Source organism: Perognathus longimembris, chromosome 4, assembly GCF_023159225.1.
Source record: "Perognathus longimembris pacificus isolate PPM17 chromosome 4, ASM2315922v1, whole genome shotgun sequence".
Taxonomy (NCBI): domain Eukaryota; kingdom Metazoa; phylum Chordata; class Mammalia; order Rodentia; family Heteromyidae; genus Perognathus; species Perognathus longimembris.
Window position 1 is genome coordinate 93,358,776 of NC_063164.1, and position 26,138 is coordinate 93,384,913.

At 50.9% G+C, this 26,138-nt stretch overlaps 3 protein-coding genes across 7 annotated transcripts in view; 1 reads left to right on the forward strand and 2 right to left on the reverse strand.

Moving 5' to 3' along the window:
* Fam168b (family with sequence similarity 168 member B) overlaps positions 1 to 4,228 on the forward strand; it is a 30,098-nt gene extending 25,870 nt beyond the window's left edge. For all 3 annotated transcript variants that reach the window (XM_048345688.1, XM_048345687.1, XM_048345689.1), the window contains one exon: positions 90 to 4,228. The gene's annotated coding sequence lies outside the window, so the exon portion shown is untranslated. The remainder of the gene's footprint in view (positions 1 to 89) is intronic.
* A 426-nt stretch (positions 4,229 to 4,654) lies between these two features.
* Arhgef4 (Rho guanine nucleotide exchange factor 4) overlaps positions 4,655 to 26,138 on the reverse strand; it is an 84,493-nt gene continuing 63,009 nt past the window's right edge. Inside the window, exons 2-12 of one of the 3 annotated variants that reach the window (XR_007210818.1) lie at positions 23,944 to 24,083; positions 14,018 to 14,197; positions 12,706 to 12,882; positions 12,331 to 12,510; positions 11,377 to 11,609; positions 10,710 to 10,839; positions 8,596 to 8,727; positions 7,806 to 8,049; positions 7,107 to 7,184; positions 5,720 to 5,976; positions 4,655 to 5,414 (exon numbers count right to left, since the gene is read on the reverse strand). Coding sequence is in view for 2 of the 3 variants with exons in the window: in XM_048345685.1 (XP_048201642.1) it covers positions 5,825 to 5,976; positions 7,107 to 7,184; positions 7,806 to 8,049; positions 8,596 to 8,727; positions 10,710 to 10,839; positions 11,377 to 11,609; positions 12,331 to 12,510; positions 12,706 to 12,882; positions 14,018 to 14,197; positions 23,944 to 24,083 (1,646 nt within the window). In the remaining variant the exon portion in view is untranslated. Of the gene's footprint in view, positions 5,977 to 7,106; positions 7,185 to 7,805; positions 8,050 to 8,595; positions 8,728 to 10,709; positions 10,840 to 11,376; positions 11,610 to 12,330; positions 12,511 to 12,705; positions 12,883 to 14,017; positions 14,198 to 23,943; positions 24,084 to 26,138 lie in introns of all 3 variants that reach the window. The other 2 variants (XM_048345686.1, XM_048345685.1) reach the window with 2 other exon arrangements.
* On the reverse strand, positions 17,415 to 17,732 carry Smim39 (small integral membrane protein 39). The gene has a single exon (XM_048345690.1). It carries the CDS (start codon positions 17,583 to 17,585, stop codon positions 17,415 to 17,417), a length of 171 nt encoding a protein of 56 aa, XP_048201647.1. The 5' UTR covers positions 17,586 to 17,732.

The following is a 26,138-nucleotide window of genomic DNA, read 5'->3' on the forward strand; positions in this document are numbered from 1 at the left end:
TTGGGCCCTTGTCGATACCTTCCTCCTGATGTCTTCAGAGCAGCAGTGCCTTGAAGAGCTCCAGTAACAGGTCTGTCATTCTCCTCCAGGTGTGAGGACGGAGCTGTGCAGTCACACCATTGAGTTCCACAGCTGGTGCTGCAGGCCTTGCGCCTCCAACCAGGACTTTCTTCTTAATGCTCTCGACACTTAGCTAAACACTACATCCCAGCCCAACAGGGCCCAGCGCCGTTAGTCTCAAACTAACTCTGTGGGTTGGTCTTAAAGCAAATCCTGTTTTGTGGACTGCCTGGCAATTTTTTAGCTAACTGTAATGATAAAAAGGGAGTATTAATCTATTCCAAATCATATCTAGTTGAATGCATGTTTAAAAAATACACACAAAAAAAGCTTGCTCAATCTACCTGCAGTGACTGATGCAGAACCATCATATGCAAAACCCAAAGGTATGGAAATGTATTTTACAACTTGTAATCACTAATGCACTGTTATAATGTATGCAGTCTTAAATTTACATGTGTTAAAGTGAATTTCTTCCTAGAGCATCTGGAATACCTGAGATGACTTCAGCCACTTGGGGGTTGATGTGGGTTGCCAATTAGGAATGTGAACTTTTGGTTTTCAGTGACCTGTTTTGTTTTGAGTTTGTTGTTGTTGTTGTTGTTTTTGGCAGTAACTGCACCAGGAAGTTGCTGCAGAGATGGGAGGAGAGTAGTTTGGCTGCTGTGGTTTGGAGGGCAGCTGGTTAGTGGGGGTCCTTTTCCTTCTGTTGAGGCTTGGCGGGGTTAGGGAGCAGATCCATACCTAAAATACCGTCATACAAGATGAGACTGAGGTAGCCATTACAATCCAGGGGGAGGGATGCATCAGCACCACACTGCTCTGCCATCTAAGTGTTTATTATACATGACTCTTACGGAAAATAATAGTGCTTTGTATATTGGTTGGAAAACTATAGAACAGAATTATTTTCCTGAGAGTGAAACAGCCACTCTTAGAAGAGGGATTGCCCTTTGCTTTAGCATAGAAAATTATTCCCTATTTTTATTTTCCCAAGAAATAATGAATCAGATGAAAACACATAGATGTTGCTGTTTTCGTTCAACAAGGGCAAAGACGGCAGCTATATGTTATTAAGAATATTTAAAAGGGAACAAACTTGTATTTAAAATTCCTCATGTTGCTTAGAAGCAGAGCCATGAGTATGTCTGAAAATGTAGCACGTGTGCTGGTCTTGGGGTGGTCCACCTGGTGAAGACTTGTCCTCTTGACTAGCTACAGAAGACTCCTAAAGCTGGGATGAGAGGGAGCCTCTTCGACCTTTCATAGCTGAAAGCATTCACCAAGCACATGTGGACAGCAGGAGGGGCAGAGCAGCACCAGAAAGCTCTTGGTGTCCAGTATCCATTATGGAAAAGATTTTGAGTTTAAAATTAGTATGTATATAAGAAATCGAGAGGATTTTGTTTTTGCCTAAATATGCCCAGCTTGTATCAGTGGGACTGTGTGTCTGTTCACCGTGAGGGCACAAGGACATGTTCTGTTTCAGGGGGCTGTCAATAGGAGCTCATCACTTTCTACCCCTCTTGTTTGGAGTACCGTGGGCTCTGGCTGGGAGGCCAGTCTGCGCTTCTTCTGGCAGTTGTGTCAGGGCTGTGGTGCTGCATGGGAGGTGCCTCGGTGGTCAGCCTGGTTATTAGGTGGAACTCCTGGACACTGGGCCTTTGGTGACCCTAGTTTTTATAGTAATATTTTCCTTTTTTTTAACATCTCATTTTATAAGAAGTCTAGGGAGATTTTTGCATGGATCAGTGTAAACAGATTCTTTATTCCTAATACTCATTAACATAGAATGTTTACCGATAAGTACTTTAAACCATGTCATGAGCACTTAGTATATGTGTGCGTGCGTGCGTGTGTGTGTGTGTGTGTGTGTGTGTGTGTGTGTGTGTGTTGGCGGCAACCCCATCTGTGTAGTGGATGGTTTGCAATTATCAATAGGTTCCTGGGATTCCAGGGATTCAACAGACCCAGAAGGCAGTTTTCTCAGGTGAAGGACCATCCATCAGGAGGATATACTCATGATATTAGTGTATGCTAACATACACATACACACACACCTTGGAAAGTGACTCACCTTCCTGTCTAGGGGAAGTTACCTCGGCTAGTTCCAGGCCTGCTTGAGATGGGTGCACGCCATGTGTTGCACAGTGCTGAGATAAAGACATTTTCAGAAAGAATGAGCTGCATTTCCTCCTACTGTTAAACCTGCTTTGGAAACACTTTACCTGTATTACAAAATCTTGCTTTTTTTTGAAATTAAGTTGAGAGACTATCAAATACATTGTCCCATTCATCTGTGTGGAAATATTTGTCAAATTTGAAACGAATCTCGTGATGAAATTGTTGTTTTTTAACAGCATTCAGTTCTAGTAAAATTAAGAGCTAGAACTTGGGTCAGTATTGTTATAAAAGAGCATAATTTGGTGTCTCAAGCATAATATGGAACATTCCAAGAATTTTGTGCTTTTGTTTGACATTCCTGACCTTTGTGTGCTCAAGTTGAACTATAAGTTTAGAAATTGAGACAGAGAAGCACAGGGCCTAATTCCTGGAAACATGGGTATCATGAGAGCTATTAAAAGCTTGTTTTCATTCTAGGTAGTGTGTTCCTTTGCCGTGTCCTGCTGCTGCTCTCTGTGAGCATTCCAGTGTAGCTATGGGCTGGTGGTGGCTCTACTGAGTGACTCAGAAGTTAGCCCCCTGAGAGCCCTGCCAATCAGGTGAGAGGCATGGGAGACTTCCACAGATTTATGTTTCTTGTGGCCCTTTAAAAATTTTTTTAATTAAACATTCTTGTTGCGGTTATGGCCTGCTGACTGGTGTTGTGTGGAACTTTCTCTTGAGTGCCCGAGGAGGCCGAGTGCCCAGCCTGCCCTGTCCAACACCTGTGCCTCAGTCTGGTGTGCCCGCCTGCTGAGACAGGTGTGTGTGGCCCAAGGAGTAATTAGAGAATGCCCTCTGGAGAGAAGGTCAGCAGTGGAAGGGAGCTCATTCTTGGGGTGGTTGGGAGTGCCCTGACCTTTGGCATAGGCTTTTGTGAAGGTGCCACTAGAGGTGGTGCAAGACTGGAGCACACCAACCATAAACACTGGGGCTGCTGCAGACTAAGTTCAGGTTTCCTCACCTGGCCTTTTTGAACATTTACGAACAGTGTTACCTGCAGAGCCACCTCTCATCCAGAGTTGACAAGTTGGCTACTGCAGTTTTTGTTTGCCTGTCACTTCCTGAGTGGCACAGAGCCTCCCTCCTACACGTGGAGTGGCAGGAAAGTGGCCGCTGGTCCTTCCCTGGTGCTTACTTTACGAGGTTCTCTGGAGTGTGTGAGTATGTTTGGCTCTAGGAGGGCTTAGCTTCGCTGTGCTGCCTCAGTGTGTCCCAGGCTTGTGTGTGTGTGTTTCTCTGAGCTGTTCACTGCCCCGCACCCTCAGAAAGGCAGCTGACTGATATACTACAGGTGACATGCATGAGAGCAGGAATGCCTTTGGTAGGAGGGAATAGCAAAGTTGATCTTGTATGTTTCAGAGAATCTGGCCTTTCCTACTTGCCATTAACAGAAAACCTAGGGATAACCTTATTCTAGTCCAGGGGACCAAATCAAGCTGGCATTTGGTACAAGGAGACAGAAACAAGACAGAAACTGGGGAGCCTCAGTGTGTGTCTCAGATGAGTGTGGCAAGCAACTCCCTGGTCAGGGCTGCCACTGGCTTGGTGCAGAACAACTGTCAGTAGAGTAGAATAATCAAGCCAGACCTGAGCATGGCTCCCAGCACAGTTGCAGACACTGCTCAGAGGAGAGGCCCCAGGAGCCTCAGTGCTGTGACTAAATAGGAAATGGTTCCTTTTTCTTTTTTCTTTTTTTTAAAAAAATGATTCTAAAATACTTTTTTACACTGTTCTCTTGGTACTTTTTTTAAGCTTAAGTCAGCATTGTCTTCCAGTGTTACAGGCACCCCTTGCCTCTGCGTTGAACTTAATGTGTCAATACAAAGGAATGGACCATCCATCCTGAGCCAGTTCAACTAGGTGTAAATCATACATTTTAATTTTTTATGCAATCTGATGAGTAGATGAACTCAGATTTAAAATTCTTCAAAGCACGTTTATTGTAACAAGAATTGTTATGTATTAATACTGCAGTTTTCAATAAAGATTGACTTGTGTTGCATATTCTGGTTTCCATGATGTTTTGGTGTGGGTTCTTTCCAAACATGGCCTGACTCGGTAGTCCACATTGCTGCCAGTGTTGCCAAGGTCAAGTTCATTGTGAAGTTTAGCCCCAAGGGCTTTGGCTGTGGCAGTAGCTGAAGCAGGATGGGGAAAGCGCCACCATGGGGGTTTCCTTCCGGCTTTTGTGGCTGGGTCCTCCTAGGGAGACACCCCCTTTTCATCACAGAGGGTGCTGTAGCCTAGAAACACTGGACCCACCTGTCCCTCAAGACTACATTTGCCTACTTCAACTAAGCCCTCTGGAAGCAGCCCTCCAAGCCCTGGTCACTGCCCTTGCCTAGCCCAGCTTCAGTGCCCCTCTTCTGCTGTGTGCACCTGTTTACCCAGACCTCTGCATCATGCAGCCCAGCCACCTGTGTCTGTCTCACAAGGACAGCAGCTTGCTTCTGGAGCCTCTGGGTGTATTCTTACAGGCAAAGGAAGGACGGGGGGATACACTGAAGAGAAATTGCACACAGATAACAGAAAACAATGGCTGCGAGGCTTTTGCAGGTTTCTTTATGAAATTAAATGTGGTTTCTGGCTTGGAGAAGGTAGAGTGCAAGAGTGACTGTCCACGCTGCTGAATCCCATGGGCTCTGTAATGACACACGGGCCTGGGCTATGCTGCCAGCACCCTGAGGGGAATGCAGGTTTCAGCCCATTCCTGGAGTAGGTATGTCAGTCCTGATGCTGGGCCACAGGATTCAGTCCTTATGGCTTCTCACGCTCCGTAGGGTAAGGCAATCTTTCTGTGTCACTAACAATTATTTTTCTCCTTTGTTAGGAAAAAAGATGACAAAATCCAAACAACAAGGAACCAGGTGGTTCTGCAGCCAATCCCCAGCTATGGGTGGACTAGTCACAAAACCTGGACCAGAGTATGTGGCTGACTAAATAGTTTTGTATTTCCTGCTACACACACATCACAAGTGAAAGGATGTCCAGCAGCCAGCAGTGTCTAAAGGGGTGGGCTGGGAGGCAAAAGATCAGCTCTGAGCTAGATGTTTGGGCACAGAATCTTGGTTCCTGTCTTCTGAGGTTTAGTGGCCTTGCACCACCACCAGGGCCAGTGGCCTGAATAGACAGCAGAGGACACACAGCCTGGCTTTTGCAGGTAGCCTGATGGCCATAGAGTAGGTGGTCTGCCCAAAGGAAATGCGAGTGGGGATGATTTGATTTCCATAGCATCCCAGGGCAGCCAGAGCTTTCTGTGGATTGGCCCTGGCTGGTGGTTCTGTGCTGTGGCTCCCAGTCTCAGGATTAGCAGAGGCCCCACAATGGTCCGGTCAGGCGTACAGGAGGAGGAGCAGGTGCAGGCTGCAGGAGAGGTGCACATGCGTGTGCAGGGCTTTGTTCCTTTAGCTGGTCTCACTGCACTAGCCATGCAAAAGACCATTGTGCCTGGTAGCATTGTCTAACTCCCAGTTACAGCCCTGTGTACTTGTACCTTGCAAACAGGCAGAGGAAGGTCAGTTGGAGTGCGCCTGGGGAGGAAAGCTGAGGGCTGTGGGCTGGCAGGTCCACAAAGAGCTGCTGTCAAGTGACTGTTGGTTCACTTTCGGAAGGGTGCCAGCCGGCTGATGGTGTGCCAGAAGGTAGATGGCTTCCTCCTGGGCTCTGCCAGCACCAAGGCCTGCTGCTGGGGCCACCTGGTGGGTAGTGTGGGGTGCTTCTGGCGGGTCAGGTAGCAGGGCCTACCAACAGCTGGACAGGTAGAGACAGTAGGCGTCAGATGACAGTGCCAGAGGCACCCATCCAAGGGTTGTGACCCAGGCACCCATGGCACACAGTCTTCCCACAAAGGACTTCTTTCTAAGGAAGGGTCTGGCCACACACTTGAGTCCATGGTGCTTGGAGCCACGGGCCTATGTTAGACTATACTTGTGAAAAAGGGGAGGTATACCCTTACGTAGGCAGCAGTGAGGGTGCCTTTCAGAGAGTAGTCAGGGAACCAGCTCCTGCCTGTAATCCTAGCTATCTGGCAAGGTGAGGTCAGGAGAAACCTGGTTCAAAACAAGCTTGTGCTAAAAGGTTCATGGATCTTGGTCTAGACCTACAAAAAGCTGTGCATGGTGGTGCATGCTAGGCATCTCAGTTAAGAAGCACTGAAAAATAAAATTGCGGGCTGGTCATGATGATACCTGTCATCCTAGCTGCTCAGGAGGCTGAGATCTGTGGATCACAGTTTGAAGTCAGCTCAGGCAGGAAAGTCTTTTGAGACTTAACTTTCAGTTAATCACAAAATCAAAAGCTCAGGGATAGTGTCCAGGCCCTCATTTTAATAGTAATAGTATGCATGCACACACACATAATCTCAGTTCAGGGCTGGGAATATGGCCTAGTGGCAAGAGCGCTTGCCTCCTACACATGAAGCTCTCGGTTCGATTCCCCAGCACCACATATATGGAAAACGGCCAGAAGCGGCGCTGTGGCTCAGGTGGCAGAGTGCTAGCCGTGAGCCGGAAAAAGCCAGGGACAGTGCTCAGGCCCTGAGTCCAAGGCCCGGGACTGGCAAAAAAAAAAAAATAATCTCAGTTCATTCTGGGCCCAGGCAAAAAGTGAGGCCCTGTCTTTAAAAACAGCCAGAACCATAAGACATAAGAGTATCTCTGAGTTTAAGTCCCAGTACTGCCTCCCCTCAAAAGTAAAGCCTGGGGCTGGGGGTGAAGGGGTAAGGACTACGACCATCCATGAACTGATCCAAGCTTTATCTGTGGCCCATCTTCATCAGACTGTAGTAGGCACCTAAAAGGGACTGGGTGTCTTTACTGGGGGGTCAGAAGTGGGAGTAGAGTCAAGGCCAGACTTTCCAGGAAGGCAATGGGCCTGCTTACCTTTGGGCTTCCCTGGGGTCTGCTGCTTGTTGGCGTTCAGCATGGCTTGCTTCCTTTGCACTTCTGTGATGGAGAAGCCTGTGGGGAGGGCACACATGAGACTCCGGCCTTGCCCACCTCCACTGCTAAGAAGGCCATGGGCTGATTCGTAGATGCTGTTTGCCATCCCACTCGACCTCTTTGCCTTCTCTCAGGTTGAGGGTGAAGCTCTCTGAGCCCTCCATCCATCACTCACCTTGACCCTGTGCCCCACCCACCCCCACCTAGTGTCCAGTCCTTTTCCCTGAAGGGCAGTCTCCTTCCAAGACCCAGCACCAGCTTGGTCACCACTGAGGGTAAGTGTGGACTGGGGAGAGAGAGGCTGCTCACAGGCAGCAGCAGCTTGTGGAGCCTTCATGTCTGTCCTCAGCTAGTTGAAAGGGGCTCCTGTAGGTCCTAATAGCCTTGTGCAGATGCTGCAGGTTTGTATGTGTGTGTGCATACATTACTTCCCCCCACCAATCCCAGGCTACCAGAACTGAACCCTGGCTCATGGAAGGAAGCCACTCTTGGCTGTGCGGGCTAGGAGCTTCCTGGAACTTCAACAGGGCCCTTGGGTGGAGGAACCACTCATTGTTTCACAGGGATTCTGGGAGCCAATCTGGACAGAAGGGCTGGATGAGCCCTCGAGGCCTGGCAAAGCCTGGTAGGGGTTCAAACCTGTCTCCTGGTCGAGTTGCACCTGTTCCCTCTCCCTGGCAAAGGCTTTAAGCCAGTGCTGCTTCTGCTCAGGCTTCTTGGCACACAAGAGATGGCTGTCCCCTGAGGTGCTGCAGCACAGCCGGAAAGCGTTCTTGACAGACACATGGAGTTCTCGATCTTTCCCATCCTCCACGTCCACCACGTCTAGGCTGTCCATGTCCAGCCGGCCCTTGTAATACAGCACATCCCGACGAAGCAGGTCCTGCCAGAGACTGCCTTGAGTCCTGGCTGTTCCCCCTCCCTCCTTATGCCCCCTCCCCAGCACCTGGTATAGTCCACAACTGGATCAAACCTTGTGGAGGAGCCTTACCTCTGGTAACTAGCCACAGATGGGCCAGGGGCTCCCCTCAGTTTAATGGGGAGACAGCCTCCCAAACTAAGGAGCAGACCGTAATGAACAAGAGGGTTCAGTCAGTGGAAGTCAATATGCCACAAGCAGAATCAAGCTGCAAAGGAGGTGGGGAGGTAGCTGAATCAGAGGAGTCCATAGCTAGTAAGGGAGAATGGAGGCTTGAGTAGGAAGGGGCCAGATCAAGAGGAGGGAGGCTGTTCTCACAGCAATGGACTGGTCAGAACTGTCCCACAGTTTCTGGGTTCACGCTGTGGAGAGCTACCCACATCTCATCCCAGTGTCCAGAACAAGGAACAACCAGTGTTAGCTCAGGATCCTTTTCTCTGGGCTACTGCCCCAGCTCTTTGCTTTGCTCCCTTTACACAAGGCAGTTCAGTAGGGCAGAGCAAATGGTACCTTTTTACAGTAGATGAGCTGGTGGTCAAAGAGAAAGAACATTCTCTGCTGGTTTTTAGCTTGAGGCTGTGTAACACGAGTTAGCTCCCCCGAGTAGATGAGTTCTGAGCTCCTGACCAAGAGATCTTCCCCCTAGGAAACACCAAGAAGAGTAGTGAGTTTGCCCACTTTGAGTTCTACTTCCTGCCTCCATTGTGGGTGGGTGGGGGCCTTCCCCACTAGGCCAGGCCAGTCCAAGAAAGGAGCAAAGTTCCTGAAGCTAAGGATGTTACTCAGCCTCCAGGGTTTGGGCATGGAACAGGAGGGCAGCTCTGATCACTTGCAAAGAAGGACCACCCCACTGCAGCTGGTGGCCTTAGGCCAACACCTGAGCTCATCCGTATTAAAATAATTCCACACTGATTTTGAAGACAGTAGTATGAAACAAGGTAAAATATCTCCTTGCTAATATTTTATGTTGATTACCAGTTGAAATATTTTAGATACCTTGAATGAAATAAAGCATTAAATCCATCTTCATCTGTTTTTCCTTCTTATAAAATGACTACTAGAAAGTATAACATTTACAATGTAGCTTCTATGACCCTTTGATTAGATAGTACTGCCCTAGAGAAAAATTAGGCATGACTGGAATTCATCTCTGCAGCTAAGTGGATTTAGTACCTGAAGTTTATCATCCATGCTTCAAACTTTCAGGCCAAATTTTGCCCCCTTCTGGTTCCTGCTTGAAGATGAAAACCACAACAGGAGCAGTTAGCAGCCATCTAGTTTGGGTCCTTAGCCAGGACTGGGCCTCAGAACTCATCAACCACTTTGATTGTCTCCACCACTGCCTCAGAGATCCCAGTTCAGTACAAAGGTGGGGTCTAGGAATCTACAGTTTTCTGTGTGTGCAAGCATGTATGTGTGAGCACGTGTATGCGTGTGTATGTGCGTGCGCACATGCATACATGAACTAGTACTAAGGCTTGAACTTGGGGCCTCCTGCTCTTGGCTTTTTTGTTCAAGGCTGTTGCTCTGCCACTTGAGCAATGTCCCCCCACTTCTGGCTTCCTGCTCCTTAATTGAAGTCCCAGCCTGTGGTTCATGCCCATAATCCTAGCTACTTAGGAAGCTGAGATCTGAAGAGTGTGGTTTGAAGCCAGCCCAGGCAGGAAAGTCCCAGCCTGTGGTTCATGCCTGTAATCCTAGCTACTTAGGAAGCTGAGATCTGAAGAGTGTGGTTTGAAGCCAGCCCAGGCAGAAAAGTCCCTGACACTTATCTCTAATAAATTACTCTGAAAAAGCCGGAAGTAGCACTGTAACTCAAGTGGTAGAGTGCTAGCCTTAAGCACAAAGAGGCTCATGGACAGCACTCAGGCCCTGAGTTTAAGCTGTAGAACCAGCAAAAACAAAACAACATGAACCCCAAAACAAAACAAAAGTCTTGGATTTATCTGCCTAGGTTGGCCTTGATCTGAGATTTCTAGATCTCAGCCTACTGAGTAGCTAGGATTATGAACTACTGGTACCCACCCTAGATTTAATTTTCTAGGGCTGAATTCTGATTGGTTTTCAGGTAATTTTTAGACCTCACAGTTGTCACAATGCATGGCATTGGAACATTGGGTGAGCCCTAACAAGTTTCAGCCTCAGAAGGAGATAGTGGCAAGTGGTAAAGCCGAGACCTCTGGACCGAAAGAATATAATCAGTTGGGGCCTCGGTGTGTCTTTAGAAGGCAAAATAGAAGATGTGAGGGATGTAAAGGCCAGAAAAATAGGCCTAAAACCAACTATAATCAGTCCTAGAAATGAACTAAAACTTGTATCCAGCCTACCCTCCGCAAGGAGAGACAATTACTTTTGAAAAACACATGATCTACAGTGCAAGTCCAGGCCTCCCCTGAGCTGATGGCTCCAGGGAGAAGAGTGTACTTTCTCAATGGAAGGCCTGTGCCAGGTGCCAATGGTGTGGCACCCATGCAAGAGAACCTGCTTTGCTGCCACCAGTGTTTCTAAAAACTCCCAGGAACATAGACAGCACCAGGCTCTGCTCCGCCCTAGACTTTTGAGGAGCAAGCACAGTTTTGGAGCAAGGGCTTCAAGAGAACTTCCTGGGTCCTTGAGCCCCTCACCTCCCAGTCTTCTATGGAGCTCTGCCACTGAGCAATCTTGTCAATGTTTTCAAGTCTCCGTTTCCGTTCATTGATGAGTTGGGCCACGTTCTTCATGGCATGCAAAGCAGCTTCGACATCCTTGAAATCCCTGTGGCAGAACAGAGACAGAATGGTGCTGCCAAGGGGCTGGGAATATGGCCTAGTGGCAAGAGTGCTTGCCTCATATACATGAAGCCCTGGGTTCAATTCCTCAGCCCCACATATATAGAAAACAGCCAGAAGTGGCGCTGTGGCTCAAGTGGCAGAGCCTTGAGCAAAAAGAAGCCAGGGACAGTGCTCAGGCCCTCAGTTCAAGGCCCAGTACTGCCCCCCCCCCCCTGAAAAGAAAGAATGGTGCTGTCAGCTAGAGAGCAGAGGAACTTCCTGCAGCTCAGCAGCCCAGTGTGGAGCTGCCTCTCTCTGCAGCTGTGTGCACCTTTACCTCTTCTCCATATGCTCCAGGTGTAGAGTAGAGCTTAGTATACTATTGATGTTCTCTCCCTTTGCTCCATTGCTAGCTCATAAAGACAGGGCTGTCCTGTGCCCTAGTGACTACAGCAGTGCTCAGCACACTGTAAGATCCCCATCACCTAGCAGCTGGAGGTGTGCTGAGCCTCTAGTGCCTCGGGACTCACCCTCCTCCTACCTGTGCTGGGGATGTGTGTACTTGAGCAGCTCAGCCAGCTGCAGGGGGTACTTGCAGATCTTCTGCACTGGGGTCAGCAAGAAGCCATCCAGGGAGATGTCAATCATCTTTTGCAGCAGTCGGCAGGCCTCGAAGAAGTATACATACTTGCTGAGCTTGGTGAGTCGGGAAAGCTCCACACAGGCATTTGGGTGGTTGTTGCAGTACTCAGAGTAGATCTGGAAGTCTGCTTGCTGGGAACAGAGCTGGGGGTCAGGGAGCAGTGGGGGCTGAGTCCTACAGCCCCAGACACAGGCCAAACATCCAATAGGCCAAGAACCTAGGCATGTTCTTTAGGAACTGGGCTCAGTCTGCCTACTTCATTGGAGCAAAGACTGTAGAGTCACTCATGAAAAACCTGAGGATGTATGTTCTCCCCTCCTGTTGCTACTCAGCTTTCTTGCAGTGCCTTTAGGAGATACTCTATCCACTTTAAATGAAATCAGTTCTGCTAATCAGGAAGAGCTGTCTATACTCAAGGAGAGCCCAGGGGGTGAGGAGAAAGGTATCTTTGCTCTACAGTGGTCGAGGGTGAGGCTGGAAGCAGTCGCCTATAGTCTAGTGCAGCCAGTGGCTCTTACAGAATGCCACCCAGCACTTAAACAGTGGATGCAGGCTCTTAAGTCCATACAAATTCCAGCTTGAATCTGCTATGAGCAGCAGCCCCTGAGGTATTGCCCTCCACCTTATCCCCTGCTGAGGCTCCAGTCCCCTGGTTGCCTTTGCTGGCTTTATTCCACTTGGCAGAAGTGCTGCCAACACTTGTAGTGTGGGCACCGCCTGGGAGGCCAGGGTCTGGAAGCTTGTGGGAAGTGGGTGGTAGGCTGCCTGGGCTAGATCAGGGAGAGGGCAGTGCCCTGGGCAGATGGGCACATAGCCACTCGGCCTGGAGATGAAGTGGGGAGCAGTGCTCACGTGCTCCAGGAAGCAGGCGCCCAGCTCGCTGAGGTGGGGGCGCTCCCTGTTGAACTTCTGCTCCAGAGCCTTCACAAACGCCTTCTGGCAGCGGTAGATCTCCTCAATGTTCCCAAAGATGGTGCGCAGCTGCTCCTCGCTGAACATGTCCGCGCGCCTGCGGCACTGCCGGATGTAGCCCTGGGAACCGGCCTGGTCAGGGTGCTCAGGCCTGGTCAGGGCTCTCGGACCTGGTCAGGGTGCTCGGACCCAGGACGGGCATGATCAGGGCACTGGGGCCCTGGGACCGGCCTGGTCAGGGCCCTTGGGTGCTGGGGACCAGGCTTGGTCAGGGCTCTTGGGTTCTGCCTGCCGCCCCCCTCCTGCATCCCTCACCTCACAGATGTCCCGCAGGTGTTTGATGTAGTCTCGCTCAGTGCTGAGGATCTCCTTGATGACATTGGTCCGCATCTGGTCCTTGCTGCTCTGAGCTTCTGCCCCACCGTCCTCCATCTTGCCATTCCCAGCCCGCGGGGCCTCATCATCCCCAGGCTCATCCTGGTTAACTCGCAGCTGCAGCCAAAGAAAGGCTGCTCAGCATCCCACGCCCTCATAGAGAGTCCCTGTGCACTGCAGTGTCCGTGGGACCCATGCCCCAGAGGACATGGTGGCCAAGGACTTGCCTAGAAGCTCCCTGCAGGTCAAATGCACACAGTGGGGTCAGGCTCTTCTGTCTGATGACCACAGGAGCTGTCAGTGAAATCCTAGGCGGGCCAGGTTTCCTCCAACCCTTCCCCCATTGGCTGCTTGTGCTCAGCATTGTGTGTGAGGCTTTCACAGACTACAAATCTGTTCACAACGGCTGTCTAGGAGCCATGGGTGGGTGGTGTGGGCTTACTGTCTCTAACCTACTAACCTCAGGTCAGTTTGGAGGGCAGAATGGATAAGCCAGGGGGTTGCCGACAGGAGAAGTACCCAAAATGCCAGGGCTCTTGGCCTTCTGGAGACCTTTCTTGGAAACCAGCAAAAGCCTTAAGTGGTACCTGAGTCCTCTGCCTATAGTTCTCGGGTTAATGATTTCACTCACTCAGCCTCAGTTTCCCAGATTCCCACATCCCTCTGGGGTCTGCGTTAGGTGGGCCGCATCGGAACTGTAGTGCATTCAAACTCATTTCTAATGTGTTCTTCTCTGGCCCTTGAAGGCTAAACAGGAGGGCCTGGGACCAGTGCAGGGGCATGGAGGAGCTCTGCAGTAGGAGGAAGATGGCTGTATTGCTTTGACACCAGCCCATCCAGTCCAAGGCAGCAGCAACTCATACAGCAGGGATGGGGAGGCCCATGCCTAGGAATCCACAGCTGTTTGGGTCTTGGATATGTGTGCGCACTCTCTCTCTGTCTCTCTTTCATATATGTATTACTTATAACATATGATATTACATATATAATATAGACACACACATATATGTATGTTTGTATGTAGATAGATAGATACAGTGAGATTCTATTCTAGAGAGGTACTATGTATCGCAGGCAAGCCTGGAACTTGCTGTGTAGCTGAGGCTGGCCTTGAACTGGCATGAACTAGTACTAGGTAGGGATGCATCAAGTTCTAAGATTAGAGTGCTAAGACATGAGCCACAACACCTGGCTTTGCTTTCTAAGCAGAGGCTCTTCTTGAGCCTGGGAATGGTCCAGGCTGGAACCATACCCGCACAAAGCTGGCTGGAAACCAGCCCTCGCCTTCTGCCACACGGCCCCACCACCACTCTCTGTTGGTGGCATCCATCACTTCGATGACATCGCCAGCTTTGAAGCCCAGTTCCTGGTCATCCATGGTGACATGGTCCCAGAGTGCTTCGGCGCAGACGGCACTGCCATCACTGATGAGCTGAGGAGAGAAGCACAGCAGGCCGGTCAGTGGGGTCGAGACTGCCCCCGGCCCTAGGTGGAGGCTCAGCAGTCCCAGGAATTGGGGATTCTGACTTGTTTACAGAGGGACAGAGCTGAGTACAGGGTGGAGTCCTGACTGTCAGGGCTCAGGATGAGCCAGAAGAGAACTTGAGAACACACTCTGGCTGACCGTCTCATGGCTCCGTCTCTTCCCGGTGACATCTTCACCCCATTGAGCCTCTTACTTTCCCTCCAGCAGACCAGCTAGGTGCTGCTGGTCCAGGAATAGACACATGCCACCCTGCAGGTTCTCCTAGACACTTTAATGGAGGCTGAAGGCTGCAGGCGGGAGAAGGGCTCCCTCTCTCCATGGGCTTCCCTATGGATATACAGTGTCTGTGAGAACATCCAACAGCTGTGAGTTCCATTCTACACAGGTACAGCAATGTTTTGCCAATGCAGTGGCTGGATCAGGGTATTATGACTCTTGAACCCCTGTAGAACAGGCCTCATGATGCCCTTGGCCCCAAGAGCAAACCTCCACACAAGCTGAAGAGCTCTCTCCTTAGATTTCTAGGTCCCAAGCCACAGAAATGTGTTTAAATCTACTCGGCCTCTTCACTTTTTTTCCTGTCTGAAGAAGTGTGCTAACTCAGCGGCAGGCACCTCTGCATTGTCCTTGTCTGAGTCAGGCACACCCTACCTAGCTGATGACTCTCCGTAGTGTTCTCTCTGCTGAGCTTCCTTTCTCCTGAGTGGTATGCGCTGTGCGTTGTGAGGCCCACTCCCTGCCCCTTGTGCTGGGAGCTGTTTTCCATCAGCTGCCACCTGCTTCCCTGCAGGCTGGGTTCCGTTTCTGCTCTATGAACCACGAGTGGCTCCAAGGCCATAGGGCAGGAGAGGAGGGTGGGCTGGGGGCTGTACTTCGGTCACCCTGACAGGACAGTACTAGAGCTTCTCATCACAGCTGGATGAAAGTATCCGGAAGAACGAACATCCTTACACAGGCCCTCTGCACCTGCTTCTCTTGCTCTGAGCTGCCCTCCTCCCCTGTGTCTCTCCCTTGGCCCCCGCATGCACTGCTAGGACAACCTGCATGCAGATCCTCATAGCTACGTGGCTACCAGGTACATCTGCCAGGCAAGCCTGCCTGTGCCCCATCTCAGCTCCAGTCACTGTCTAAGAGGCCTCGATGCCCATATGGGCAGAGGTGGATGGGCTGGCTCAGGAGCACAGGAGCCTATTCCGACTCCTGTGGAGCTCCTCCTGGGGAGGGCAATGAGCAGGCAAGACTCTGTTCAAGAAAGGTCCAGCCACTGGATTTTGCTATTTCCTGGGGCTGAAAGACCTGCCTGCTCCAACCCTGATGAGGTGCATACAACCCAGGTGCACTCTCATGGTGCAGTGGCCGTGCCCAGGCAGTCACCCCAGCACACAGCAGTGGGTTGTTCCTGAGAACGGCAGGCCTCCCACCTCTACACACATTCCTACAGTGATGGGCTTGCAGGTGAGCGCGGCTGACACACAGTCAGGATAAGACAAGAGCATCCATAAAAGACACCTAAGGAAGCAGGCTGCTTCCCGTGCGGAGCTGGCCCACCTCCCACAGACATGCTTCCTGTGAGTTCTTGAAGGAGATGGTACAAGGAACAGAAACAGTGATGTTCCCGGTAGTGGGTGAGTGGGAAGATGTGTCAACCTGGGGTCTGTAATCACAGTCCACAGCTTTGGGGGAACACCCCACTCAACAAAGCCAAGCTGCCCAGTGGTTCTAGTCTTAGAAGGTTCTTGCTTTGTGTTAATTAGGTGAAGTGTCTCCCTATGTCCCTAGATTCACTCAGATGATCCCCAAACAACAACTTAAAAAAAACCAACAACAGCAGCAACAACAAAAAAACCCAGCTGGGCACCGGTGGCTCACACCTGCAATTCTAGCTATTCAGGAGCTGAGATGTGAGGATCATGGTTCAAAGCCACCCTGGGCAGGAAAGTCCATGAGGCTTTAATCTTCAATAAACGACTCCAAAAAAGCCAAAAGTGGCACTGTGGCTCAAGTAGTAGAATGCTAGCCTTGAGCATAAAGAGGTTCTTGGACAGCAAGTAGGCCCTGAGTTTAAGCCCCAGGACTGGCAAAACAAAACAACAAAAAACATCCACACATGGCCTGGCACCCACCCCCTTTTCTTCTATTTCTCAGTCCTGCAGGGTGAAGTGGATCCTACCTGGTGGCTTCCCCAGCTGCTGTGGGGAAGCTGGGAAAGGTACAGAGCAAAAAGGCAAGACTTCACAAAGCCCAGGGCTCTGGGAACTATGGGAAACCAGCCTCTTGACTATCCTGCAGGGTATCTGGAAGCCTGTGATGATGGAGGAGGGGTCAGTCAGTCTTGTTTCCAGAAAGCTGCACAGCACAGGAGCACCAGGATAACATACAGCCTTGGGCACATTTTCTGATCTCTTTGTGCCTCCCACCCGTGTCTCTGAAGACCCACACACAGGAGTGAGTACCTGACATTAACCCTGCCTATGATGTCTTCACCCAGCCAGGAGGGACAGGATCCCTCCGCTCGGGAGCCCTTCCCGGTGCTGCTGCGGTGCTCAGTCAGGCCCAGCAGGCCCTGGAGTGCTGATTGGCACTACTTATTTTAGGGCCTAAAATGGGATAAAGAAGTGCGGGTGATGTGTGTGGGCAGAAGTGCCTGGGCGTTCCACAGAGCCTTCGCTCAACCACCACCTGAATATGTACCCCATTCGGCTCACCCTGTCCTCACAGGCGCCCCATCCCCAGACCACCGGCCAGCCAGGCCACCCCCAGGTCTGCAGCCTTCGGTTATGTGCTTGCACCCAGGTGTCTGCGTCCTTGGTTACACGGAGAAGCGCCATTTTGCCCCCTTCCTTCCCCAGTACAGACCACAGATGGACAGACCCGCACGTGGGCTACCACGCCCCTCAGTTACAGGCACGGCTGCGCTCCTGGGCGCCTTAAAGCGAGTCCTGACAGGGAGCCCTGGGTGCAGCACGGAGGCCTTGGGAGCTAGCGGCCGGGGGACCCAGAGGGTGCCACTTGCCCCAGCGCGGCCCGCGGCGCGGCGCGGTCCCTGCTCGCCTAGTGCAAGGCCAGCAGGAAGATCGGCCCGGCGTCCACCGCTCACCCCGGCGTGGCGCGGAGGCCCCTCGCCCGGCAGGTGCCACTCACCCCGGTCTGGTCCCCTACTCGCTCAGCGGAAGGCCAGCAGGAAGATCAGCACGACGTTGACGAGGACGAGGAGCACCAGCACCGCGGAGACCACCACTCGCTGCGCGCCCGGGGGCAGGTTGCAGCGCAGCAGGGCTCGCAGGGCGCTTCCTTGCGTCGCAGGGCCGCGTCGGGGTTGGGGGCCCTTGGCCATGACGCCCGGCTCCCCGGGGCTCCGAGAGGCTCGGAATCCCGCGGCGCTGGGCCGGCGCAGGCAGCCCGCAGCGCCCGAAGAGGGGCGGAGCTGTCTGCGCTGGCAGGCCCGGCTCCTCCCGCACGGCCCGCCCGCGCGCGGTGTCTCTAGGCCCGGATCCCGCGACGGGCCGGGAGTAGCGCGCGGGGCGGGGATGGTGGGAACGTCGGAGGCTCAGCGCATGTAGGGTAGGGGCGGGTTAAGGAGGAGCCTAGGGGTCTCAGCCATCCGCATGTGCTGCTCTCTGCCCCTCTTTGGGAGGGGCCGTGGGACCTCACAGCCTGGCATTCTGGGAACAAAACGCTCTGGGGCGAGATGGCTCCAGGGCGAGATGTCCTGGGGATTCTGATTTCTAAGAGGCTGCTTGCAAGCTCCCCACCCCACCCCACTTCAAAGTAAGTGTGGCTCCGGAAGACAGGCAATTTGGTCACTCTCCCAATAGCCCAGGAATCCAAGTAGCACAGAGCCAGGATTTGAAACCTGGCAGGACTTGGTTCATGCTGAAGGGCTCCACAGCACTACTGCTATAGTAATACTTTATTTGGACAAGTAGCTAGCATCTTCAGCTAGTTTGCAAAACAATTAAAACGAATGAACAGCTATGCTAAGTACCCGAGTTCTTCCAACGGCCCTGAGGCCCCACCCTTAGCTGGCCAAAATCACACAGCTCAGGAGCAGAAGGTCTCTCTTCTGTCCGCAGCAGAGCACTCTTGGTATAACTTCACATCAGCATGTCCCTCCGAGATGAGGAGGTAGGGGAGCTGACAGGGCTGAGGACTGGGTGGTCACTGCACACCTTTGGCTGACTGTATATGCTGCATACACATATGTGTATGTGTATGAGTGTGTGCCAGGACCACATCCACCTTTCAAATGCAACCATCTGTGGAAGACCCGAGGGCCAAGTATATGCCAGGTGTGTGTGTGTGTGTCTAGGTGTGTACTGATGTATGGAGGGGTTAGGTCTATGTGCATGTGTTTATATATGGGTGCCTGTGGATATGTGAATGGTTAAGCCATGCATGGGCGTGTGTGTGTGTGTGTGTGTGTGTGTGTGTTAGTCATGTGTATGCCTGTGTAGATGTGTGGGCACACTGTGTGCATGTGGATTGATGCCTTTATGTGTGTATTTGTATGTTACCTATGTGTGTGCTTCCTTCACATCTGCAGGTTCAGCCTGGCCCATCTATCTTTGGTATTGCTCCCACCTGCCCATTTCTTTAGAAAGCCCTAGGCACCAGGTTAGCTTCCCCAAGCTCTCAAGAGGCTTTTTGAGGGGCTCAGGAGGCATGTAAAGGCTGTTTCCCCTAAATCTCAGCACTCCTCTAAGACTGTGGGAGGCGTGGTTTGGAACTCCTGGGTTAGTCAGTATTTCACTGTGCAGCTGTGACTCAAGAACAGCAGGAGGAAGGGGCAGATGCTGTGTGCCACTGGGCACAGCAGGCTGGGGGCACTGTGGGGCCACAACGCCCTGCTTGCTGCTATTCCAGGCCTAGCTGTGGGATTGTCCTCCATTCCATGACAGCAGGGCAGCTCAGGGAATACGAATGAGAAAGACCTAGGACGTTGGCCCCTCTTAGAACTCAAGTAGCACTAGCCTTCCTAGGGACCCCCTCCCACCCACCTCACAGAGTTCAGTGCATAGCAGGGGTGACACGGGCAACAGTTTTTGTGTGTGCTTGAAGACACCGGCAACAGTTTTTGTGTGTGCTTGAAGGCAAAAGCCAGGCCCATGAGGTGACCCAGTTAGACAAGCAGAGTAAAGGGCACTGCACCTTTGCCAAGGTGGCAGGACTCAATGTCAGTGAAAGAGATGGGCGTTTGAGCTGTTGGGGGCTGAGGCTCTGGTGGTGTGGCTTCAGGTGACAATGAGGGAGAGCAATGCCACTGAGGACATGCTGACCAAGCAGCCTTGTAGCTCTGGGCTAACTGTGGTGGCCCAGAGAGTTCGGCATTGCACTGCTCTGCTCTCAGGAAGCCTGGGAACCAGGTGGCCACAGAGGCCAGCAAGGGTGAGCCCAGGTGTCTGAAGCACAGAGGGCTCCTCCCTGGGGCTGGAGCATGGAAAGCCAAGGCAGCCCTGAGTGTCCAGTGCCACATGGGCTGGGGGAAGAAGGAGGCAGCCATAAGTTGGCTGCAGATCCTGTAGCATTCTCGCCATGCTCCATGGAGTGCCAGAAGGGCAGGGTCCATCTTTGAGTGTTTGCACAGGCTCAGAAAGCTCTGCTAATTATTACTGTGCCAGCCGCATAATTGATGGTGTTCCCTTTTAGGTACAAAAGTGCAGCTTGAACAACACTGTCTGTGGTTTTCCATTCATGTCTGCCTGTCTTTCTTCTGGTTTAGGCTTCATGTCTTCTCAACAGAAGTATCCAGAAGCCAGTCTAGGGTCTCCCCTTACCATATGTGGAGGTGCACGATGAAGGACTAGTACCCTACACCCTCTGAGTGGCATGAGGAGTAGATGGAAGCAAGAGGAGGCTCCACCATAGTCTGATGCATATGGGCCAGGCTGCCACCCACAGTGGCACCCACTCCCCCTCAGTGGTCTTGCTGCCTCTACTGCTCATGAAGTGCACAGCTGCCACTGACAGTTGGGGCCTGGAGGGGTTAATAGAAAAGGAAGGTCTGCCCAAGAGTCATGGACAGGGCTGTCCCTCCTGTCATTATCAACCATTCAAAACAAGTTTTTGGGCTGAGGACGGCTCTGGCCGGGAGGCAGAGATGACAGGGCTTGCCCCAGGTGGGCTGGGCAGAAAGGGGGCCAGGCAGGCCTAGGTGAAAATCTGTGCATGTGTGGAGGGGTCTGGAAGAGATGATGATGGAGAGGGGCATCGGGTACAGTAAGATAATCCATCACTGCATCCTGCAGGGGCTGCTGAGTCACCAGAGTCCAGGCATATGTGAGAAATACAGAGAGGAAAAGACTGTGCCTTCTTCTGCTCCTCAGACCACCAAGAGCAGGACAGGCTCCCCTATTACCCCCACCACACACAAACACAGCCCCTCCAACATAGCCACACAGGTTCCCCTATTACCCTCCACACATAAGCACAGCCACCTCAAACACAGCCACACAGGTTCCCCTATTACCCCACCACACACAAACACAGCCCCCAACACAGCCAAACAGGCTCCCTTATTACCCCCACCACACACAAACACAGGCCCCCCAACACAGCCACACAGGTCCCCCTACTATCCCCCCACAAACGCAGCCCCCCCAACACAGCTACACAGGTCCCCCTATTACTCCCACCACACACAAACACAGCCCCCCAACACAGCCACACAGGTTACCCTAATACTCCCACCACACACAAACACAGCCATGCTCCTTGGTGGAAGCTCTGCAGGCGGAATTGTATCTTCTGCACATCTGCATCTCAAGCTAGCATTCAGTACATGTGGACTGAATTTAAAAATTTTAAACTTTTAATTTCTGTGTGTTCTGGTAGTGGGGCTCAAATTCAGAGCCTGAGCAAGTCCTTGAGCTTTTCTGTCTAAGGCTACCACTCCACTAACAGATTTCTGGTAGTTAATTGGAGATAAGAGTCTTAGACTTTCCTGCATGGGCTGGCTTTGAACTGCAACTCTCAGATCTCAGCCTCTTGAGTAGCTAGGATTTTAAGAGTGACCCTCCATCCGGTACCTGACTCAGTACATGCATTTTATTTGCACATGGCACACATGTACATACAAGACACCCACAGCCTTCATGTATGGCATGTTCTTGTTCTCTCTGTCTCCATGTCTATCTGTCTGTTTCTACCTCTATCTACATTGCTTATCTCTGTCTCTGTCTCTCTGTGTCTCTGCCTGTCTGTCTGGTTTTCTCTCTCTCTCTCTCTCTCTCTCTCTCTTGCTATGTCTTTATATGACCCTTTCCTCTGAGGAAACTAAGGAGTGCTTTCCTCTCTCCTATAGCCAACATGAACAAGAAAGTATTACAACATAGAACAAGACATCTCACTATGTTGAAAATGAATTATACAACTGTGAGCAGGGATGGAAGGGGAAAACAGAAAATATATTCATTACCTGACTTAGAAAATGGCAACCCTCAGTACATCCCTTTTATAATAACAATTTAAAAAAGAAAAAGACATCCATCTATTCTTACAAAAGAAGTGAATCTGGAATTTTAGGGTAAGCCAAATATTACTGAGTATGGATGTTTTTCTGGCGTCTGTTGCTTCTATGATCTTCAGGTATGAAAACTCATGTTAGCTCCTAGCAAAGCTCGTTGCTGCATTCACTGGGTCACACTGAGTTCACAAGTGGGGGGTGGGGTGAGGTGGGGGATGGGGGGGTGGAAGGCCAGGGAACTGGCCCGTCACTGGACAGTCATCTCTTTCTGGCAAGGAGGGTCTATCTAATGTCTCTACGAGCAGATCATAACAGACACTCCCAAGTTCCCCAGAACATGCTGTGCCCAGTGAATCCTCTGTATACCTGTGCCCCATGATGAGATGGAACGGACTGGGTCTGCAGAGGCAGCCCTCACACCTCGCCTGCCCTTCTACCTGGTTCTTTCACAGTTCAATTTCTGTTTCTCAGCCTTTCTGTACCAGGATTGAGCTGTGCTGGTAGCTGGCATATAGGTGGCTTATACAATGGTGCCAGCTGTGTGAGGAGCCGCCTTTGCCCTCAGTGGACTCACTGTCCCCACGGGAATTCAGCGCCTCCTGGTGGTAGAGCACAGGAAGGACACGCGCTCTACCCATAAGGCTGACCCAGCAACTTCCACACCCAAGGAAGTCCATGGATCCATTTCAGAGCAGTTCTGGCTCTTGGCTTCTCTTGGCCAAAGAGTCTCTGAATGAACCACTCGGGTCAAGAACTTGAAGCTCACCGCCCTCGCCCCCCCCCCCCCACTCGCAGCACCTCTGAACCAGGAGCAACACAGAACAGGACAAAATTTCATTGCTAAGGAGGTACACAACTACCAAAAGTAGACACCATATCAATGCACTGTAGAAGGCCAGCCAGGCAATACCCAGATCCTGAGGTCCCAGAGGGCTTTCAGTAACTATTTCTTCATTATTTTTCTGGTAATTGGAGAGCTCTTGAGAATCTGTCCCACACAGGAATAAGGAGCACAGCCTTATTCCAGACTGGCGCTAGCAGCGTCATGGCCATCCTGCATGACAGCTAAGCTAGATGGCTACTGGCTGGGTGCTCTTCACCCTGTGAGCATGTCAGGTTCTGATGCGCAAACTCCCCCCTGCCAAGGCTGAGCCCAAGACAGAGGAAAGCAGACTGTCTTCAAGACACAGTGCAACCATTATGTGTGGATTCAGCTTACAGTGAAGCTGTGATGTCAGACACGGACCCATCCTCCACCTCTGCACTGCAGGAAAGGTCCATGTACTGCATCCCTGTTTCTAACGAGCTAGATGCTTCCCAGCATCCCCCGGCCAGGGGAGTGAGGGGTTGCTATGGCACCTGCTTGTGCTGAACATTTGGCTAGCAACGATTGTGTGCTACCACCCCTTCCAAACTAAAAGAGGCCAAGAAAGCAGGAAAGTATGGTTAGTGGATACAGGGCCGCTGCTGGACAGCAGGAGTCACTTCTAATGCCCTATGCCTCAGCAGGGTAACCACCATGGATGTCAATTAAGAGCAGTTCAAAGTGGCTAGCAGAGAGCTCTTTGAATGTGATCAACACAAAGAAATGGTACCTATCTGAAGTGACAGGCATGCCAAATACTCACCATCTGATTGCTGCACACTATACACCCTTACTGAAATGTCACACACTATAAATGTGCCCTATAAATACACATAAGCACACGTCAACTGAAAAATATAAAAATACTCTTAAAAATTCTCTCCTGCAAAAGGAGAACTTGGGATAGGAGCCAGTTCTGCAAGGATGAGACTTATCACTCATTTCTTTTGCTTAGATAGGACATAGCGGGAAATGGTCACAGGTACACAGTTGTCATAGCAACAGCAGTACTTGGGCTGTGGTTTCCGCAGGAGGTCCTTCCTGTGCTCCAGCGGTTTGTTGGAAGGTCTAGGTTGAAGTGACTGGAAAGCCCTGCCCTGCCTCTCCACCAGGACAGCTGTGCAGGGGGCTGTGCCCTGTCAGATGGCCCAGCATCCTCTATGATACCCAGAGGGCACAGGGTAGGTCTTCTATTTGCCACAGTCTGCTTTCAACACCTCACTGTAGAGTGCCAGCCTCCCGTTGAAACTTGCTGGATGAACCCTGCCACACAAGTGCCTGGACCGCCGCCTCTGCGGTCTACTGAGTCACCCTGACACCTGGGCCTGTCTGCCCCTCCCTCCACCCACACAGCCTCCGTGGTACCTCGTTGATGGCCAGCTGCTCCCCACCCCCACCAGGGTGGCTGTAGTGGTGTCCAGAACCACGCAGTTCTTCATACAGGTCTTCCTCGCTGCCCACCTCCTCAGTTCTCGTGGCTGTGTCCAGGGCTCCATCAGGCATCACTGAAACAAGACACAACTGCTAGAAAGGTGGCTGGCTGTAAAATGGTAGAAGAGGAACGCAGTTGATGTAAGGGAAAATGCTCCTTATGTGGGAGGACAGAGAAGGTTCAGGAGCTGGCTCCCCAAACCATCCTTGCTAACACTGTCCTGCACACATGCACCAGCAACCCACCCCAGCAATGAGTCCTGTAGCACTCATCTGTCCACACAGCCCAGTGGACACAGCATCAGGGCAAAAGGCCCAGCACCCTGCAACCGAATTCACTTAAAAACCACTTACCAATGTGCCAATTAGAGAAGACTTTTAAAAATGTTAACATTTTTAGAAGAACCACACAATGGACCCTCTGTATCATGGGTTCCACATCTGTGGCCACCTATCTTGGATTGAAAATATTGAAAGCAAACTGCTGGTGCTGACAGCATCCAGACCCTTTCTTGAATTCTCCTCCCAAGTGATACACTGTAACAACTAGGACCTCACATCTATGTTGTATCAGGCACTATAAATAGCATTCTAGGGGTGAGTTAAAACATTGGAGGGTGGAGGGTGTGCCATGTGTAAAGCACAAGGTCTTGCATTTCTTCCCCATCACCCAAAAAAATGAATAAAAAAGGTATATAATCCGAGTATCATGGATATAGTTTATATGGGTATTATAACTGGGGAAGGGAGAGGGAATACCAAAGAGAGACAAAGAACAAAAAGACAAACCATTCAAAAATCAACACTTACAAAACCATATACCAACTGCACAACTCTTGGGAGAGGGGAAGGGGGAGGGAAGAAGGGGAAATGAGGGAGGAGGTAAAAAAAAGGTATATAGCAGACTGTATAGGTAGAATGCAAAATGACAGCATTTTATATGAGACTTGGAGATGTAATGGACTTTTCTGGAATCAATCATGTATACCAAGGAACAACTACACATGTGTTTATGTGTATATTCAAATAAAATATACAGCATATTCGTTCAAGAAGAGATGGCATTTGAAAGCATGGGCCCTGTTGGTACACTTAAGAGAAGCAGCATACACTTAGTGTTCTGTTTGCTGTCTACACGCCCAGCTCCCTCCATTCCTCTACTTCAGCAATATGCAGCAAGGAAAACTCTTTGTCAACCATCCCAGAGATTGTCTTTGTTTTCACATGTGTCTGCTGAGTCTTGTCTGGTTGTGATCTTAGGAAAATGGAGCCATCCCATGACTATTGCCTTCTGAACAGCCCTTCCCCCTGAGCCAGACACGTCCTCCCGTGTTTGCAGCTATTCCACTTGGAGCCTCTGGGTGGCGCAGCGGCAAGGCAACCATGTCCTGAGGACACTGGCATGGCCTGGGTGCCCAGCCGGGAGCTCCTCCAGGATGGTACGTACAGATTTCTCATTGCTGCCCTAAGAAGTCTTCACATATGGCTCTACTGACCTCTCTCTCGCACCCATGAACTTGTAAGAGCACATATGGATAGGCCTTGTGTTGTTTGTGCTTAGAATTTTGCCCGCCTTGGGAGAACACATTCCCCCTGGTGTGACTTCACCCTCCAGCCTGCAGACATGTCAGGGGGCATCGCTGGGTTTGGGGGTGGACCAGGTGGCTTCCCAAAGCTAGTCTACTCATGAAGGCTTTGCTGCTCCACATCATAGCCAATGCATGGAACTGGCACCATTGTGAGGCTGATGGGTATAAAAGGGTATCTTACTGTGGTTATAATTTTTGATAATTACTAATGAGTTGAACATCTCATCTATGTTTATGGGTCATTTAAAATTTCTTCAATGTGAAATATCTATGAGTTTTAACCATTGTTCTACTGAATTGTTTATATGTAACATGTTGTTGATGTAAAATTGAATTTGGAGGTGCCTGTATATTCTCTCTGTCCCCTGATCTGGTTGGTCTGTCACTCATACATATCACCACTATCTTCCACCAGTTTGCGGCTTATCTTGTCATTGTCTTTAAGGTGACATTTAATAAATGGGAGTTCTTCATTTTCATACAATTTTTCCCATATGGTTTACACATTGTGTGCTTAGGATGTCCTCTTCTCCCTCAAAG